Here is a 20,949-nt window from a genome sequence, read left to right on the forward strand (position 1 = left end):
TGTAATCCGTCTTCACACTTTTTGAAAATAGTTTTGTAATTCAGGCTTATCATAGCAAAATCATGCTAAAATTTTTTTTAAATCAAAATCATGAAAAATTCAACATCTGCTAGTCACAAGTTTATGACAGAAGTATTTTAAATAAAATCAAATGCTAGAACTTTGTTTCATTATGTATATATATTTCTATTTCATTCTCTGATTTTCTTATAAGTATTTGTATTATATCCAACATATCAATATTCTAGGCTCTTCAACAATATACTTTGGCTAGTGATGTTGCTCTTCAGTGCCAGGTCTTAGATTTACTTGCTCAGTTAGTTCAACTGCGAGTAAATTATTGTCTACTTGATGCTGATCAGATCTTTATTGGTTATGTTATCAAGCAGTTTGATTACATAGATGAAGGTCAGATACGGTAAGTTTTCTATATATTTGTCTAGACACAAGGTAAAAAACAAGTAAAAAGACATGCTGAAAAAGAAAACAACACAGTATCAAGCATTATTAAACTGTACTAATGTTGGATTGTTCATATGTTATAGAAGAAAAAGTTACACCACCGTTTTATGTTTAATTATGCTTAATTAACTATTAAGTGAATGCTTTCTAAAATCCCCTCAAATTTTACTAATTTTCAAAAAAAAATTTTCTTATTTGTACCTGTTGCATTTAATGTGCTTTAAACTGTAAATAAACTTATATTAAACTACATTGTGTAGCTTTTTTACTTTAGAAGTACAAAAAGTACTTCCAAAGCTAAGCTCTTTTCGTTAAAAAAAAACTTACTAAATTATAATTAAGATTTAAAAAAAATATAGTAGCAACTGTAGCATAATTTATGTAGCTCTCCTTCTGGAACTGAAATTTTTGCACCTAAAATTCACTTTAGGCATCTTACTAAATAAATTTGGTGGTGGTCTGAAATCCATATTTGTATTTTTGCCATACATCTATGTAATTTATCTCTACATCTCTCTATAACTACCAATCTACAGGTAGTTATCAAAATAATGGAAACACCTGTAAAAAAGTACATTTTTGAATGCGCTTGGTATGTAATAAAGAAAAACTAGATATCTTTTTTTTTTTTTTTTTTTTTTTTTTTTAATAATTAGCAATGTATGTATTCTGATTGTATATGGGAGCTTAATTGAGGTTCTGGAAGTCTTGGATTTTTTTCAGACACGTGAAAAATCAAACCTCTCAAATTTAAAAAAAAGACCAAATTGTTCGAGTGTGTCTAGCTGGAGCAAGTTTAACAAACATCTCAACTTTTTGGCGTTTCTAGAGGTATAGTATCTAATGTCATGACAGCATACACAGAGCGCCACAGGACAAACTTGGTTAAGCAAAATAGTGGGCAGAAAGAGAAGCTCAGTGAAAGAGAGCAATGAATATTGAAGTGGATTCTAAGGTCCAAAAAGTGAACAACAGCAGCAAAAGTGACTACAAAACTCAATCATCATCTAGATTCACCCGTGTGAGTGATTACAGTTAGAAGGCACCATTATAAACACTTGTCACAGATGTTAATGGTAAATGTCATCCACTGTGGTGCCACACTCACAAATCCTGGTTAATTGATGAGTGGAAGAAAGTAATATAGTCTGACGAATTGTTTTTAACACTTTTCCCAACTACAGGACATGTACATGTTTGGAGGACACCAGCACAAGCGTATGATCGTGATTCTCTCCTTCCAACTGTCAAGCACGGAGGAGGATCTGTCATAATACGGGCAGCCATGTCGTGGTTTTTCGCTGGACCTGTTGTAACCCTGAAAGGAAGGATCGCTGGGGACAAGTAGAGAGGCAGTTTAGCTGACCTGACCATTTCGTTTCCCTAAAGAGATGGATTTTTCCAAGATGATAATGCACTTAATTATGCAGAGGGACTTGTCTAATCATGGTCTGATGAACACGAGAATTCAGTTAAACATCTGCCTTGGGCAGCACTGTCACCTGACTTTAATATAATTGAGCCGTTTTGGTCTATTTTCGAGCAATTGATACGGTATGGATATCCTCCACCAGCGCCTCACCCAGAGCTTTCACAATATCTCCATGAAGAATGGTATACAATTCCGCTGAACATTATTCCGCACTTGTATAAATCGATTTCTTAGTGAATCCAAGCTGTATTATATGCCAAAAATGGTCCTACACCATACTAAGAAGGAATTCTTTATGAATCTCTAGTGTTTCCATTATTTTGATAACTACCTGTATGTATATATATTTGTCTCTATATCTATCTGTCTCTATCTCTTTATTTTTATCAATCTATATATATATCTATTTAAAAAAATATTTCAAGACAAACATTTGTTGAATATATCTCCCCCCCCCTCCCCCATTGGGTTTAAGAAGATTTCCATAGATATCAATTTCTATCAATATAATTATTCTAAAAAATAAATAAAACAAGAGAAATATATAAAATGGGAAGTATAGTAGCAATTAGCAACCATTCCTCAATTTTCAAAGTGAAATATGTGATGGTGAAGTAGGTAACAGAACAGCTAAAGCTTCTTTCATCCACAGTTGTTCAAAATTTTAATCTTGTTATTTATTTCAAAAATTATTTTTAAACAAAAATGCATCTTTTCAAAAACTGTTGTTTCTAAAGAATGATAAATGTTTTGACCTTCTCAAAGCTTGTGTGAGGATCTAAGAATAAACTTTTAAACCTTTTGCTGGGTGAGTAAAAAAAATAAAGCTGCTTTAAAATCTCATTTTAAAGTGTGTTTTCAAGAATTCACTGAAATTAACAATCTTATTTACTAATTTTTTTCCATCAAATTCAAAATTAAATTTTCTACAATCAGATCAAAGCAATATTTTTCTGATACATTAGCTTAGAGTGTCTAAAACAAACTTTTAAAAACCCTTACCTATCCTGGGACTTACGTCGTTAACACATTCACAGACAGACATTATGATTTATTACATACAGTCAACTCTCGATAACTCGAAGCCTTATAACTCGAATATTCCTTTATCTCGAAGTTTGCATTTGGTCCCAAAATAATTTAGTGTTTTCAATACAAAGTTGTCTCTATATCTCGAATGTACTTCTTTGAAGTCAAAAGTTTTTAAGAAGGTTTCATTTCCATTTTATGCATAAAAATGCAGCCAAAGTAAGAAAAAAGTAGTTTTTTCTCCTTTAACACATTGTTTTGCTTATCAGCTTGTAGGAGAGGGATAATTTATTTACAATAGTGCTGCTCTTTAATGTGCACAGTGTTGCAAGATGTTTTGAAAAGTATATGATTGGGCTGCTTTTTGCCATGGCTGATGACCTAAAATTTCATTGGAGACTGATCTTTGAAAAACTTGAAAAGTTGGCAAAAATTGAAAAAAAGTTTTTTTGAAAAATTGCACTAATTGACACAAGATCAGGGGTGTTCATGATCTGAGATGTTCAATATTTCCAAAACTTTTGGGTTGCCGTTTCCAAAAATTTTCCTCTGGCAACATTCTAAAACTGAAAAATTTTATTGAAAAAAAAATATATAAAAAGGTTTATTTCAATTATTTTTGTATGCATATTTGAAGAGTTTTTACGGGGGAGTGGGGAGGGGGTCAAGCTTCCAAAAATTTTGCCGTCTTCAGAAAATTTAACTTGAGTCCACTTGTACCCCTGCGAAAGATGTTTAAAAGCAATACAAACTAAAATCAAGAAATTGGACCTAGAACATAAAAGTAGTTAAAACTACATAAGATGAAGTTAAGAACTACTTAAAGATCCACTGCTAATAAAAATTATTATCTTTAAAAAATTTTTCCTGTATGTGTTTAGTCAATACTATATGTGTTTTAGTCAATCTATTATGCACTATTTCTTTAAAATAAATAAATATTATTTTTAAGAAGGCTCGGAAAAGAACTTCCGATAACTCAAAGGTTTTAGCTGGTCCCTTGGGACTTTGTGAGTTATAGAGAGTTGACTGTATATATATATATATTATAGATATACACTTTATGACCAAAAGTATTGGGACACTTTCAAGAATTCACATTTTTACGGATTTCTCTAGAAATTAGAGACCAATTGCCCTGTAATTTTTTTCACATAAAAGGCTGTCACTCCAGCTGTCCTTTTCCAATAAAACTAAAGTCGACAATTCATTTAGGGACTGTCAACAAAGGGAGAAAACAACAAAATGAAGTTTTGGATCATCATTCATTGTAAATAGCAGCGAATAAGCCATAAATTTTAGAAATAAGCCAAACTGTGTAGAATTTATTTTTATCTTTTATACCCACCAAGAAATAAGCATTTCTTTCAAAAATACAACTTTTATTTGAAGGTTTTTGGCACATAACACACAGAGTTTCCCGTCAAACATTACTTTCAGAATATTTGACAGCATATCAGAGAAACATAATAACAAAATTTTAAGTTAAAAGATTAAAAATTTAAAGAAATATGAACGTTTAAAGCAATTGAATTTTCACTGCTCATACATGAAAGATAGCAATTTATAACCTTCATTAACCAAAGACCAGATAAATTCTGCAACTCATGATAAAATTTCTGCTCGATATCTTTAAAATTAAAAAAGTTATCATCAATCTGATGAGCCAAATTTCAATATTTCTTGGATAGGCGACGAATCGTAAGGGGTTGTTCGCAAACTGACAACACTTGCTTGTTATCGTGCAGAGTGATTAGTGATAAAAATGGATTACTTGCTAAGAATCCTTCATGATTCATCTCCCATTAAAAAATTATTAAAATTCGGGTCATTATATCACTGCTAACTATTTAATTTTTAAAGATTTCGAGCTGGAATTTTATTATGAGTTACAGGATTTATCTGGGCTTTGGATTATGAGGGTTATAAATTGCTATCTTTCACACATGTGCAGTGCAAATTTAATTGCTTTAAGTATTCATATTTCATGAAATTTTCAATCTTTCAACTTCAAATTTTATTATGTTTCTCTTGTATGCTGTTAAATATTCTGGAAGTTTAGTAACATTTTACGGATAACTCTGCGTGTTATGAGCTAAAAACCTTCAAATAAAATTTTTATTTTTGAAAGAAATGCTTATATCTCTGTGGGTATTAGAGGTACCATATTTTCCTGCATATTATGCATGGCAGGGTCGTATCCACTACGTGGTTATATCCACAGGTCTTAAAATCGGCGTGAGAAAAAAAATCTTCATATAATCCGAAGCGGCTTATAATGCACGGATAATAAGATGTAAAATGATGAAGTTTTTATTTAACATCTTTTAAGGTATAATCAAAATTAATTTAAAGAATAATGATTTCTTCTTAATCGTGACTATTGTACCATAATTGCTTAAAAACAAAGAGTCAAGACAAAAGAAGCAAATGGTCTAATGTTGTGCAAATGAAGGCTTTGTCCGCAACTGTATGTTGTTCATTTTACGTAGTCTGAATCGAATAAGAGGAACATTCAAGCTATGTAAAAAAAGAAATTATAGGCAGCAAAAGACAATCAAGCTGTGTAAAAAAAATACCTATAGGAAGCAGAAGACATTCAATTTTATGTAAAATAAACAATATACAGGCAGCGGTAACAGTCTCTTGGTGAATCCTACACCAAGGTAAGTATTGAGGTTCAATGTGTTGTTGAGAAAAAAAATCAGATAACCCGCGGCAGTGTATAATCCGCACCTCATTATTTTTACACTTCTTTAACAGATAATCTACGGATTATATACAGGACAATCTTGTACTTTCACAAAAATATTTAAAAAAAATTCCACATAGTTCGTTAACTTTTTTCTGAAATTTATAGCTTATTCCCAGTTATTTACAATGAAGGATGTTTAAAAAACCTTTTTTGTTGTCCCAATTTGTTGCTGGTCCCCTAAGTGAATAGTAGATTCAATTTTTATTGGAAAAGGACAGCTGGAGTATACCTTTTATGTGAAAATAAAAATTACAGAACAATTAGTCTCTTATTTCTTAAGAAATGTGAATTTTTGATTGTGTCCCAATACTTTTGGTCATCTAGTGTATATGCAGAATTATTATAACAGTTTTTAGTTGATATTTTCTACTAACACATAAGACTAAAACTGGTTCTCTTCTCCCTATCTTCTGGGAATTCCCCCTACATTTTCAGTTCTAATTTAACAAATTGCATGATCAAAAGTTGTAGATTAAAATATTTATTTATGTATTATGATTTTTATTGCATCATTATTATTTTGTTAACTTTTTCTTAGATTTTAGAATTCCAGTAAAATTAAATGAAATATTATTAAACCACCTATCATTGCACAACCAGTAAAATTAAATGACATATTATTGCTAACATCTAGAAAAGTCATGAGTTACAGTAAGTATAATTGAATTATTTTAATTTGCATAAACTCTATGGATAGAAAGATTATTCATGTTTATTGTTTGCTATAATGTTTTTATTTTTTTATTTATTTTTTTTTGTTACTTATTTTAAGTAATGAAAATGTAGTTTTTAAACAAATATTCTGTCATAAATGCTATCTAGTGTGTACAGAAGTTTTAAAATCTTATCAGTTTATTTAAGTCTGAATCATGAGAGGTTGTTGCTTTGGGAAGAACCTTAAAAAATGTGTTCAATTCCTAAAATTATGAATAAATATATATTGTTAAACTAAGTTATTGTTAAACTATTAATTAAAATTTTGTGGTGTTTACTTTAGATTTTGTGAACAGCAACATATTGAAGGACAAATTTGTAATTATTATAAATATAGCTTGACAATTAGCTATAAAAGAGTATTGAGAATTATTTATTATTGAATAAACCAAGTTAAGAGTTGTGTGATGGGGGAATGCATAGTGTGTTTGTATTGTGTAAATACATTAGAGTTATGTGTTTGAAATCCTGCTATCACAAGCAAAGAAATTTCCTTGCAATTATATAAAACTTCTTTACTTCAGTTAATTTTAAATAAATTGTTAAACAAAATAAGATAGGGGGAGATCTCTCTTCAGATTTTCTAGTGCAAGCCTTGATTTTCCTCAGTGGCAACATTTGTACTGACACGTACAATACTCTATGATGGTGGTACCACCTATTTTGAATAATAAACTGCAAAACTAAAACTACAATTTCCCTGTCACAGTTATATTGCATACTGAAGAAGATATTTCTTCAACTGGAGAAAATCTAGTTGTTTTGAGATTGAATCATGTAGTTTTTGTCATTTAATGGAGAGCAAATATGTATTGAATTTATGCATGTGGGAAAGAGAGGAGATACAGCAAAAGAGCGTTATAATGCGCGCGCACCTTAGGACCAGAGCTTTGCGTTATACAGGTTTTTACGTTATATAGATCATTTCACAAGTTTTGAAATTAATATTCAGAATATATCTCTATTAGCACTTTAGAATAAGTTTCATTGGTAATGAGTATTAAGGCACTAATATTACTATTAGTCATTCACAAATAAATGTTTCATAATCAAAAGAAAGAAAAAAAATTATCCAGCACTTCTGCAAAGAAAAAAAAAAGACTTGCGTAAATTTCAGTTAAGTAGAGTTTAATGGCTAGGCAATCTTTCTTAAATTCTTTACTGTAATTATGTTTATTCTGGACATAGTTTCTCATAAAACTGTTGCTTGCATTTCTGCTTGAAAAAAAGATTTTGATGCAAATGTCGCTTTTTGCTTTGCCTTTTGCTGTTTTGGCTGTTAAAACTTTAAAAGCGGTTGCAAATGTTATTATATTTATAAAAACACAAATGCACTCATGTTTTTACATTAAAAAAAACTCCTTCAGCAGTTTTAAGCATCCCCTCGTTAAAATTGCCAAAAATATAACTCAAAAATTTCTTTTCTCAATAGATCCTTTTCCCTCCCATTATTTCGAAATTTAGCCCCAGTTCCTGCAAAATATATCTTTAAACTAAGGAAGCTCAGAATAGGCTCAGAATAAATTTTTAAATAATTCAATGATTTTGTATTTATAAATGAACATATCTTGGTCAATATTTCATATGTTGTATGAGCAATGTACACCAGTAATTGACTCAACTGTCTAAAGTGAACAATGCAATAAATTGTGCATAATTGAGATAGCAAAAGTTGAGTTCATCTTTTTGGTAAATCAGGTGTAAAAGATACAGCTTTATTTTTTATTTCTTAGTTATTAACTATGAGATAAGCAATGGGGGATAAGATCATTCAACAACTAAAATCAAGTGTTGTAGTTTTTGTTTTATGCTGAAATAGACCATTTTTTGCTTGGTAAGAAGTATATCTTGGTAAAAGCTTGGGTATCAATTAGTGTAATTTATTGATTGATTCATAGAGTAAAAAGCATCATAGCAAAGTTATAACATAAGAAACGTGATAGAAAGAGAAAGAAAATGCTAAAGAGATAGTACTTAGTTATCTCAGCATTCTGAAACTACTTTAGATTTTCTTTCTCTATGTAACGAAAGTATTATAGCCTATAATTATTTATTTTTTAAATAGCATACATTATGATCGTGATTTAACAATTGTCAAGGGACTGAAAAAAGTTATTGTTCAATTGAGGAGCGTAGACATTCAATGCAGTAAAATCCAGACCAGTGAAATGTATCATTAAATTGGGGAAATCATTAAATCAGTTATTGTTAAATTAAAGTTATACTGTATTTTCTTTAAAGTTCACATACAGCTGGAACATATTTACAATTTTTCATATGAACACACATTTATGTAGATGTACTGAAAGTACAAAAGATAATATTCTCACTTTTAAATATAATTACAAAGCTCGTACCTCAAATGTAGCTGACATCTTCAGTGAACATTAAAAAAAAAAGTCATCTGAGCATTGACTTGAGACGTTGACTCTAAACAGATTTTCAGATTGGTCATACTTTCAATACAGATTAACTGGACATCAAAAATTTTAATTCTAATAGCTTTTTATGCTATAAGAATTTTCATTAAAAAAAACGAGTATGTTCAAAAAAGGAATATTGAGTATTGTTGAAAGAGGTCACTTATAAGATAAAAGTACCCGAAACTGGAAATTATAGTTACTGTTTCAAGGAATATTAGAACATTTCAAAATGTTGAATCACAAAAGACCCATCTTGAATGAATTTACTTTTGGCTTCATTTATCAACCATTCAATTGAAAAAAAAAAAGCATTTCAAGAAGGTTGGAAAAGTTCTTGAGACATGTTCAAAATATTTATTTTAATGTCATATGCACCATTATTTAATCAGTGTAAAATGTATCTTAAAAACTCGATGAATGTATGTATATCTCTCTATCTTTTGCCTAACCATTTTTGTATCAGGTATAGCAAATCGTAACTTTCTTTTGCCTAATCATTTTTGTATCAGGTATAGCAAATCTTAAGTCACCTTCATAATAACATACGTTTTATGTGCTGAACATTATTACAGACAGAAGGGTTCCATTTTATTAATATCGCTTTTTGACATTTTTATTACCATATTACCCCGCATTATCCGCCATGTCCAAAAAAAGCGAGGTTGACCAGCATGCCTGGAAATTCGAATTTTCTGGCATGCCGGATAATTTGAGGTTCATTTTGCAACAAACAAAAGTAAATTTCCCCATTCAGTTCCAAATAGAAGCAAACCACTGAGAGGGAAAAAATAAATCCCAAAAGTAACCTTCTTTTTAAAAAATTGTGTATTGCATAAATATGTGCTTGTTATTTGTGGTAGGTGTCTTGTTATTTATGGTAATTAATGGGTTTACTTATATGCCAATCAATAAAGTAAACAATTCAGAAGCAATCACCGTTACTGCGATTTGTTCATATTTTTTTTAAGTAAATTATTTTAGATTTCTTTTAGAGAGGTAAGTTTACTTTTTATTAATTTAATAGCTGTGGTGAATTCTTTAGCACTGGTTTTAGAGTGGTAACTTGCTGCTTAAATGTTTGCTAACTTAGTTTTAATTTAATTTTTATAAAATTATTCATTATTAAACAATATTTTTCTCGTTAAAATAACAAATGGCATTGGTAGTAAATATTTTTACAAAATTAAACTGTTTATTAATACTAATAAGATATTTATAAAACTTATATTTATTTTTAAGCTGAACATATATTTTTTACAGTATTATTTTTATTTTTCCGAACCTCGATTTTTCGGCCATGCCAGAAAGGACCAGGCTAATGTTATTGAAAATCTGGTGACCCCCGAATTTTGTGGCATGCCGGACAATGCGGGATAATACGGTAGAATGCTAGCTGCATCGCCCAGCTTTGCACGGTCTACCTCGAAAATAAAAGTTATGCCAAGTGATACGGTTCAACCATCAGGTTTGAGCAAAAAAAAATCTGTAAAATTTCCGGACAGAGTGCGGAAAAATAATTGAAAATAATTTTTTTTTAAATTCCCCGATTGCAGGAAATAACTCAAAACAAAAGCCGGAATTTTATCTGTTCTTATTAGAGAAAAAAATGGCAACAGATCTTTCTTCTCAAAGATTTTCTTCACGCTATAAATTTAAATAAAAGCATTGTTCAACAATGGATTTCTAGTTGAAGGCTTACCTACATTTTAGCATGTAATTGTTTGCAAACAGCTGTAATTCACATTCTAATTGCCTTTGAACATTGGAACAAATTTGATCTGATGCAGAAAAATCAGCGTTTTTTTTAGATATAAATTTTTCGCCTTCATATTATAGAAAAACACCATTTACAGGTCCTAAAATTAAAATCAAATGGTTCGGCTCTTTTTTGGCATTTGAAATCCCCCCCTACGTTTTTTCTTGGGTGCCCAAGTACCTTTCTGCCAAATTCGGTCAAGATCCGACAAACTGTGGATTTATATTGGGAACGTACACACATATATATACACATGTACATTCTCTGTTTCATTTATATAGATAATCTTGGTTTTGGTATTGGGGGGGGGGGTATCTCTTGTTTGTTGTCTTGCAATCAATAGTAATGTTTTCTGTTGTAGTAACTATAAACTATTCTTTTGTTTAGAAATGCTGATATTTTGATACCAAAAATCTTCTATTTTTTAATATTGCTCTCTTATGAGCGATATCATTCAAAGCCTGTAATATCAGTCCCGAAAGTTCTTCAATTGTGTGATGGTTTAATTGCTAGTGGACAACCACCAGAAAAATATGGTAAAGTACCCAGCTTTGCATTTTGCATTCACAAGAGTCTTTTGAGATGATATTCATATTTTTGTCTTGATCTGTTGTTATGTGTCTAAATTACAACTAAATTATCTGCAACGCAAAAAGCAGATTTTATTTTTTACCTCCCTATTTCAATTATGTTTCCGAAAGACCTAGCTAACTTTTTAAAAATTTTTATGAAATACATAAAAACTGCATAAAATTTTTACCCTTTCTGATCTCAATTGAACGGACTGAATGTGCCACCAAGTGCACACCTTTAGCATGAATCACAATATTCTTAAGTTGTTTAAGTTGCCTAAGACTTTTTCCATTATACTTTGGAAATTTATGCCCTATTTTGTTAGACATGTCACTATACTCAAAGCTATGACATTTTAAATTGTACAATAAAAAAAAATAAGTTGATTAATATATTTTTACACAAAATTACTTTCTGCAAATGCTGCAAAATGTCGAAAATTACTTCTAAAAATGATTTAGTTAACAAAATTAAGCGCTTGCACATATTTTACTGGTTTAGAATCTGGGATTAAAATGACCTGCTCAGCAATTCTAGGTAATATCGAAAGTACCGTGGTTCTAGTGTTAAAAAATCAAATAAAAGAAATAAAAATACAATTTACATTTTGCATATTGTTCTTTTTTTGTGTTCAAAAGTTAAATAAGTTGAAAAAAAAAAAACTTTCGTACTATAAAGGGTTGGTAAACTCCCATACATTTACAGCCAATGTTTATTGAGGTTGTTTATATCTCCATTTCGTAGTGAATATCTAGATAGCAATTTTTAAAATGCATTTTTGGTATAATTTTTCATTTTGAAATTTGATTTCCTAACTGTCTTTTCTGATCAAAGTGGCTAAGTTTCTTTATTTATTATTTATTGGTCGAATTTACAACTACTGTTATTAACCCCACGAGGAGAATTAATGTGTTATTGTGATTTTTTAAAATCTTCTTTAGACACAAATATCTTTTAAGAATTTTTGTTATTAAAAAAAAGCACCTATAGCAACAAATTTTCATAAAAATGTTCTTAATAGTAGCTTTTAACAATTTTGAATTGAAACATGTATATTAAATATTGTTCACATTGAAAATACCAATGAGTAGTATAACTTACCCTCTAAAGTTTTTATTCAGAAAATGTTTTCCCCATTTCAGGTGTGTAATTAAGTTCTTTACCTATCCGTGCATGCATAGCTGGCTATTTTTTAAAAAGCAGCTTTATTTTGTTTAAGTATAAAATTTTTAATTTCTTTTCATTAAATATCATTTTTCAGTTGTTCGTGCTCTGCAACCTGTTGTTGAAGATTTATTTCTTGTAAGGACAATGAACAAAATGGATCAAGGCAAAGAATTAGATGCACAGCGGGAAGTAATAGTTTCTACTTTATTCAAGCTCGTGTATTACCCACAGGTATTTCATAACAACATTTTGGTTTAGTAAAATCAAAAAACCTTTTGCTGCATTTAAACATGAGTATATTTTTTAAATGTTAAAGCTAGTAATTTGTAATTATTTTATGCTTCTTTGATATTTGGTTAGGTTTTGGATTTGTTCTGCATGGTTGTTCGTCATAGTCGGCTAGAAGGTGAAGATAAATGGCGTAAAACATCTCGTCAAATAGTTGATGTTGTTCTTCCTTTATTGTCTAGGCAACAGGTATTTCATTTGCTGTGATTTCAATAAATACATACATACATATATATATTTATAAATACACAAGCAAAATAACAAGTTTTAAACACTTTTTAAGAATAATAATGATGCAAAATTAATAGAAATAGTTGAAAGGTTGAATCCTTAGCTCATCAGCAGTAGAAGATTCAATAAATATGGTCAAAAGACCAAAAAATTAAATTACAAACAATGAAGAGATTGTTTAAGCTCCAGTATATACACTAAAAATAACATTGGGCTAAACGCAGTACATGTTAAACTATAAACAATAAAAAAGACCATGTCCAAAAGTATCAGTCCAAATTCCATGCAGGTCGTCCATTTACCACATGCAAAAAAACTTCCACATCAACCATCCAATCAAATGGTTGGCTGCAGTTGTATCCTACGTTTGCTGACCTAAACGGTTTCAAGAGATGCAAAATGTTCATCAAAAGCTATACTTGAGCAAATGTTTTCAAACAGATTATTGGGAAGTTTTATTGAGAAGTTTGTTTTTTAGTAGAGAAATTTCTTGATTAAATGGGGAAACAGGATTGCAAATTCTTTTTACTTAAACAGGATGAAAAATCTTGTAGGCTGTTAACTTTGAAATTAAATTCACTCCTCTTATCATAGATTGTAGTGTAACAATTTGAATCAATTTGTATGTTAATATCCGGGAAATTGAAGTTATTTTGACCAAAACTAGTTTTTTTGAGCGTCAATGAATTGTGATAAATTGTTTTGCTAAGTTCTGAGAAATTTGGAAAATTGATACATAAAAGGTCATCGATGTATCTACAACAGAGAGGTGCAGAAGAAGGATTTTCGATGGAAAATTTCGTTTCATAATATGAAAGAAATAGATAGATAATGTGGAACTGAAATTAGCTCCCATTGCAATACCATTAATCTGAAGAAAACATAAATTACCATTTTGAAAAAATTATTGAATGTAAAAAATTTAAAAAGACTCGGAAAAAATTCTCCATTAAAATCAAGGGAGTCATTAACAGAATTGAAAAGCTCTGAAACAGAGAAATAAAGTTCATTGAATGAAATATTGGTGAAAATGTTTTCAAAATCGAAGATATCTAGGTAATTTATATCAAGCATATTCAGTAAATTAATCACTTCTACACTGTTACTAATAATCCAAAACCAATTCTTTTGTTGAAGTCCCCTGCTTTTAATTTTGGGTTTAAGTTCTTGTTTATAGTGCAACATGTGGTGCATTTAGCCCAATGTTATTCTTTAGTGCATATACTGGAGCTTAAACACTCTTTTTAGTTTGTAGATTAATTTTTTGGTCTGACTATATTTATTGAATATTTCAGGACTGATTAGCTCTGGATTCAACCTTTCAACTTTTTTTTATTAATTGCTGCTTGTATTTTCCTTTTTCTCATCATTATTATTCATAAAAATTGTTTAAAACTTGTTATTTTGCTGGTATATTTTATATATTTACTTGGCTTTTAGTTTGGCTGCATTGCTCATCAGTGGGCTTTTGGTTTGGTTTTTTTTTATAATCTTCATTTGTATTATAATAATTATTATTCTATATATATATACGTATATATACATATACTAGCTGACCCAGCCACGTATTGCTGTGGCTGAGTAGTTGTAGTAGATGGAATTAATTTTTTACTCATTATTTTGAGACAATCAAATTAATGTTTTAAACAAAGCTGGAAATATTTCAATTGATTTTAAATTACATGGGATTTAAAATGGTTGAGTTTGGCCAAGGTACGTACTTGTTAAATTTAGTAAGTACTTACTAAACTTTCTTTAGTAAAAGCATTACTTACTATACTTATGTTTAGTAAATTTGATAAGTATTTATTTTGGCCAAAGGTGCAAAATAACTAGAATATTCAGGGGGTCTGGCCAGAAGAAATTTTGGTCTGTTAACGGACCTTTCGCAAAAATACGATCACTCAAAAATTACCCTTCACAAAATTCCAATCAACCAAAACGGACCCTTCACAAAATTCTAATCAACAAAAACGGATCTTTCACAAATTATTTATTGTAAAAGCAAATCTAAAATAAAAATAATGGCTAATTTTTCAAAAGAAATGTCCACATATTTCGGTGATGCTTACTGTATCTTTTATCACAGCAGAATCAAAATAGCCAGAAACAGTGTTGTTGTTATAGATTTCTTTGAAAATGCTATGACCTGCAGCTTGATATTGCTGCCTCAGCACCTGTCTCCCTACTCTCAATTTAAACAAGAACATACATCAGCAAATTGAACTTTGTATTGCTAAGGAATAGCTATAGGGTGGGGAAGAAATGTGATTGCTTCAGATATGGTAACCAACTATAAAATCAACATTATTGCTAAATAATGTCTAGTGTTAAACCTTTTACAGGGACTTAATTGGAAAAAAATCCTAACATTTTACCAGCTCGGCAATTTTTTACCTTTATGGTGTGATATTTTAACGTTACCTTGAGAAGAAATATTGGTTTTGAATTTTTGACGTTAACAGGGGTGCTTGTGTACCAGTTATAACCCGAAATCCCTGTATTTTATCCTACATCAATACCGGGAATCTGGTATCATCCGTTGTGTGCTACATTTCCCCTCCTCCTTTTTTTTTTCTTTTCTTACTCCGAGTTTTCGGCGAAAATGTCATTGATTATTTATAATATTCATCATGTAAACCTTTTAAAATGCGGTTCTAAAATTGTTTTACTTAAATAAACTCTTTTATTTGCTGTTTTTTACTTTTGATGCCTTCATTTTGAAAACGTGATCTCTTTGCATCTGGTATGACAATCAAATCTTACTCATTTTTCATGCTAACTAAGCTTTGTTATGAGGCAAACAAATGAAAATTCTCTTTTTTTTTAATGAAATCATTAGTTTAAGCGGAATTCCGTGTTCTTTTAAGGGGTCTAAGCACCCTTTAACCTTCAAAATTTTGGACTTTCTGGAAAAAATATATGTTATGCATAATTTAATTCTGAACAATTTGATGCCATATTTATTACCATACACAAAAACTTTTAAAGTTATCATGAAATTGCGTAAACTTTTCACCATACAGATTTATGTTTACAACAGCTGTTCCCTTAATTCTCTACGTATTTTCCGCCAATTATCTGTTCAAAAAAATTAATGAGGTGCGATTATAGATGGTCGCATATTTGTGCATCTTTTTTCCTCCACGTCAAAGTTTTGAATCTTACTTATTAACTACAGGATGAACTTCCTAAGATTGCTTCTGTGTTTGTAAAGTTGTTTATTTTACCTAGCTTGAAGTTTCCTTTCACGCTTTCGATGCTACGTAAAATAAACAACCCTACAGGCAAAGAGAAAGCCATCATTAATGCCTTAGCTCCTTTGCCTTGATTCCATTGTCTCGAAGTAATTAGCGTACTGTAATCACAATTTCAAGAAGAAATCTTTGTTTTTTCAATTAATACTGATAAAAACTTAAAAGTTATTACTTCTTAACGTTTTGAATTTAATTGCTAAAATTGAACTTTAAATTTAAAAAAATTTGTTTTTGCTGTTATATTATTTGCTTGTCGCCGCAGTTTATAAAGGTTTTCTTTTCTTCAGACTTAAATGATTCTTTTAGTTTAAAACCAAGTTGTATTTTTCTTTTATATATTTTGAAATTAACCAATTGCTTTTTTTTTCTTTTCATTTCAAAGCTGTTTGTTACAAAAGCAATCTAAGTTTTTTTTGATACATACTGAAATCATTTGAAATAGAGTTAACTTGTGTACTTAAATGAATATCTTTATTTTTTTATTGGTAAAATGCTGTATTCATTTATTAAAACCTATGTTCTTGATTAGAGAAAAGCTCCCTATGAATGGATGTCAAACGTTTCATCTGCTTTGCATAAATATGTCAATTAGTTATAATATAAGAATAACTACATTACTTCTATTCTTTAACTATTACTTGTTATTCTTGGAACAATTATTATACTCTTTGAAAATTTAGTTCAAAATATTTTCAATTACTTTTTATTTCTATCATAAATGCACATATATTTTTAAGAGTGATTTTAATAGTTTCTTAAAATTCTTATGCTAAGTGGTTACTGGAAGTAAAGTATTTTTTTTTTAATTTTCTTTAATCTTTCCATGTAGAAAAATTTAATGTACTGTTTTGTAGAGCTTTTTTTCCCCCCAAAATAATTGACTTGATATGTTTTTTTTTTTTTTCAACCATTTTATTAAAGTAGCATTTTTTAAAAATATATCCTTGGTTCAACAACTTTACACAACTCAAAACGTTTGAAATACTGCATTTTATACAAACATAATGGATTTCAAGTAGAAAAAAGAAAAGAAACCATTATCATTGGTAATGTAAATCAGGGAAATTTGGTGAACTTAATCAGGAAAAAGTCAGGGAACTTTTTTTCACAGTTCCTGTCGCCACCCTGTAATTGCAGTTTTGCAACACAACAGCCATTCCATGTTTTTTTTTTCCCTTTCTTTAATGTTACACATTGCGTTTGCTTTGTTATGAATGTCTGATAGGCAACTTCAAAGCTGAATGGTCTGTTCGTCCACCATCTAAAAAAGTAGCAGCAATACCTGACGATGCAACTGCCACTGCAATTTTCTGTTGCTACCGTATCTTTGCAAGAATTGATGAAATTAAAAATGTCTTGCAATAAAAAAAATAAAAAAAAAAAAAACGTTTCCGCTGAAATTCAGTAAGCTGCCTAAATGTATCCTGGAATCTTACTAAAGAATTCAGTCATGTCTCTGGCACCTTCATAGAAGACTAAGGTAGGTTTAATATAACAGCTTGGCACCTTCCTACTTTTTCAAGAAAGTTCCAAAAGCATAAATGCAACCATTGTGAAAACTAAGTCGGAATTGCAAGCAAGTAACGCGAATCAAACTCGTCTGCAATTCCTGCAAAGCTACATTATCCCTAAACTTTTTCGCTCTCGTTGGGAGCTCAGTTAATCTGGACGAACCTTAAGTGAGCTGAAAACAATGCAAATTATTAAATACGCTCAGTTAATCTTTCTACTGGTGGCGGAAAATATTTTTTACAACAGTGAGAGGTTTGCATTTGTGCAATTTGTAGCAAATTCAGGAATTTTTTGGATAAAGATAGTTGATTTTCTCAGGAAGTGGATAAAAAACCCTTGAAATCCCGAAAAGTTCTACGGAAATAATCAGTAACGTTTCAAAGTGTTTTTACAGTGGAGTGTTTTCGGCAGTCTGTCAAATTATGTTAGAGTTGCATCGTCTAATTTACTGACACCGCCATCTTTTAGGAATTCTTAGAACTAAACAATCAATACACACGATTATTGTATAATTAATATTTGATTTACAACAAAAAATTATAAAAAGTATTCTTTCTTTTAACTCATTGATGGTTTTGAACGTTTTATCATGCCCCAGTGAGCATGTTTCAAAAGCGTTTTACACTAATTTTTCTGATGCTAAATGTTCGTTGTCAAACAGCCAGAGGCGCAAGGTGGTAGTTAGGCTTTGATAGAAGGTAAGGCACTTGATTTACATAACAAGTTACTCCAAAAAGATTTTTCATGGGAAAGAATTTCACACAACTCACTAATGACCCAGGCCCGCCAAAGGGTTAAGTTGGGCTAAATTACATATAGCTGTTAAATTTGAATGAAATCAATTTATTAGTTTCTGAGTTTACCGCAAACATACATCGTGACACGAGATTTATATATATATATCATCACCTTAGAGCAACAGTAAGATAACTAATCCCAGAAATAACACTAAGATATCTTACTGTTATAAGTGGCATCGCTATGAGGGGGGAGGCTGTCCACCCCTTGTGGCACCCGTCTGGGGAGTGATACCCAATGAAATACAATTTTTAGAATAATATAAATACTTTAATTCAGAAACACTCCCTCAATATTTTAAATAATCTCGAACCTGTTCAATCCCTATCATTCTCTAGACCAGAGATAGTCTAGAATTTCTTTTAACATTATGAATTGGAAAATTTTCCAGCGGTGGACCTTAGAATCTCTCCTGCAAGCAATATTTACAAAGTTTATCAAAAACTGCATTTTAAGAGCTACAATTTCAAAAATTTCAGGCGGACTTCCCCTGAATCTCCCTTTTCCTAACATACTTGGAATGCTGCATAAATTTCATGTTTTCTATAAAACATTGAAAATTTCTTTTGGCGTTTGTAAGGGGAGGGGGATTGACACTATAAATTACCGTCCCAGGTGTCACACATGCTAGGTATGCCACTGTAAATATATATATGTATATGCAATGAACTAATTTTCATTTAATGCATTTTTGAGTTATGTCGAAATAAAAAAAAAGTTATTGTGTAATGTTTTCATTATTTAAGAGATCCTTCTTTTTCTCCTTTTAAAGATTCAAATAGAAAACCAAGCACAGTTAAATATGCTGTATAAATTGTTGGAATCTGTGGCATCTAATGTTTTTAGGCCTGTGGATATTCTCCTTAAAGCTTTATTCTCACAACCTAAGGATTTAGTAAGTACTTCATGTTTTTAAAATATGGCTGTTTGATAAACTTGTGATCATGTAATTTATTTCAATTTTGTTTCTTTAAAAAAGTTATGAAATTTTTTATCGACGTTTTCTTTTATAAAAAATGTTTAAAATAGTATGTAATTTCAAACTCCAAGACAAAGAAATATTTTCAAATTAAACTATCAACAAGTTCAATCTGTATATGAATCAGACCAGTTAATAATAAGCAAGAACCTTTCACTCTTTTTTTCATGCTGCAGTAAAAACCTAAAAATGTGTCTGAACATTTCAAATCATTGTTTCTACCTAACACAATTCTATACTTTTATGTGAATGCTGAAAAAAAAAAGTATTGATTGCAATATCAATGTTTTTTTCAGTGAGTGAGCTGACATCGAGTGTTCATGTTCAGTGAGCTGTGCACAGAGCTCACTGAACATTCAGGGAAAAAGGATTGACCTGCCTATTGTACAATTTTAATTGATTAATTATTTTGCTCACTTGAAATATAGAAATTTAAGGGTGTTCAAAGAAGGTGAACTTCATCAATGGTGATGGGAAGATATGAATGCATTGTATTTAAAATTGTGTTTTTGCAGTCTGCTGCAACATAATCTACAAAACAAGATAGCCTGTATAACCTTGCATCAGAATTTGATGAAACAGATGCACAAACACAATTTGTGACACATTGATTTTACATTAATAGTAATGTGTTAATGTATGTGTGTTGAAGTTGAGTACATAAGTTCAAAATTATGATTGCTTAGCCCGTTACAGGGGAGGTGAAAAAGTAGGACATAAAAGGGGACGTCAGGTTTAGGAAACCTCTCCATTTTCAAATTTTTAAAAAAATGTGTAATTAAGTTATGCTCCTGTATTTTTTTAGATGTTTTCTGAACTTTTGTTACCACATAAAAATTTTTTTTGAATTGAAGTATACCTTTTCCGAAGGAATTTAACAAGAGCATTAAGTTTTTTCGAGCGAAATTATATGCTGTAGTAAATAATTAACTACTCGTAATAAAGGTAAATCTATTACATATTAATGATTTAATTTTAGTTTAATATATATGGAACATTTTAAAACCAGAAAATTGATTATATCACGTTATGGGAAAATTTTAACTGCAATTTAGCTATTAGTTTTCCGCGTCGTACTCCCTAGGAATGATTCAGCCTTCGTTGTCTCTAGAACTTCATTGCGTAACGTTTGTGAAAATTTCAAACAAATCTCAGCCTCATCTAGAATATTTTGCATCTCTTCCGCATAATGTTGATAAGATAAATTAACCTATCTCCGTGGTCCTAACGTTAAGAGCCATGTGTACTACTGCCGAAAATTGTTACACTGAAGGGGGAGGGGGGGGTAGTCTCACAGACCGCTTCTAAACACTGCAATGAAATTTAATCCAGGTGCACTTGCCAAAGTTACTGATAAGCAAGGGTCACAAAACAAAAAGCTATTGAGTAAAACCATTCAATCAGACTAAAAATGAAAAGGGGTGATGGGTTTGAACTTTTGAGCGGTCTGTGAGACCGCACCTTCCCTGTTAAGGGTTAAATGAAAGCATGCAAAACCTTTTTACGTATTGAAAAAATACTTTTTGTGGAATAAAATCTATATGGGTCATTCTTCAAAAAGTGTAACTTTTCT

At 30.4% G+C, this 20,949-nt stretch overlaps 1 protein-coding gene across 1 annotated transcript in view; it reads left to right on the forward strand.

The window, feature by feature from the left end:
* The window catches only part of LOC129231246 (huntingtin-like), a 231,271-nt gene that overhangs the window by 102,260 nt on the left and 108,062 nt on the right, over window positions 1-20,949 (forward strand). Inside the window, exons 25-29 of the mRNA XM_054865524.1 lie at window positions 249-418; window positions 10,959-11,107; window positions 12,406-12,542; window positions 12,672-12,788; window positions 19,170-19,292. Of these exons, the coding sequence (XP_054721499.1) occupies window positions 249-418; window positions 10,959-11,107; window positions 12,406-12,542; window positions 12,672-12,788; window positions 19,170-19,292 (696 nt within the window). The remainder of the gene's footprint in view (window positions 1-248; window positions 419-10,958; window positions 11,108-12,405; window positions 12,543-12,671; window positions 12,789-19,169; window positions 19,293-20,949) is intronic.

Source organism: Uloborus diversus, chromosome 10 (assembly GCF_026930045.1).
Source record: "Uloborus diversus isolate 005 chromosome 10, Udiv.v.3.1, whole genome shotgun sequence".
Lineage (NCBI taxonomy): Eukaryota > Metazoa > Arthropoda > Arachnida > Araneae > Uloboridae > Uloborus > Uloborus diversus.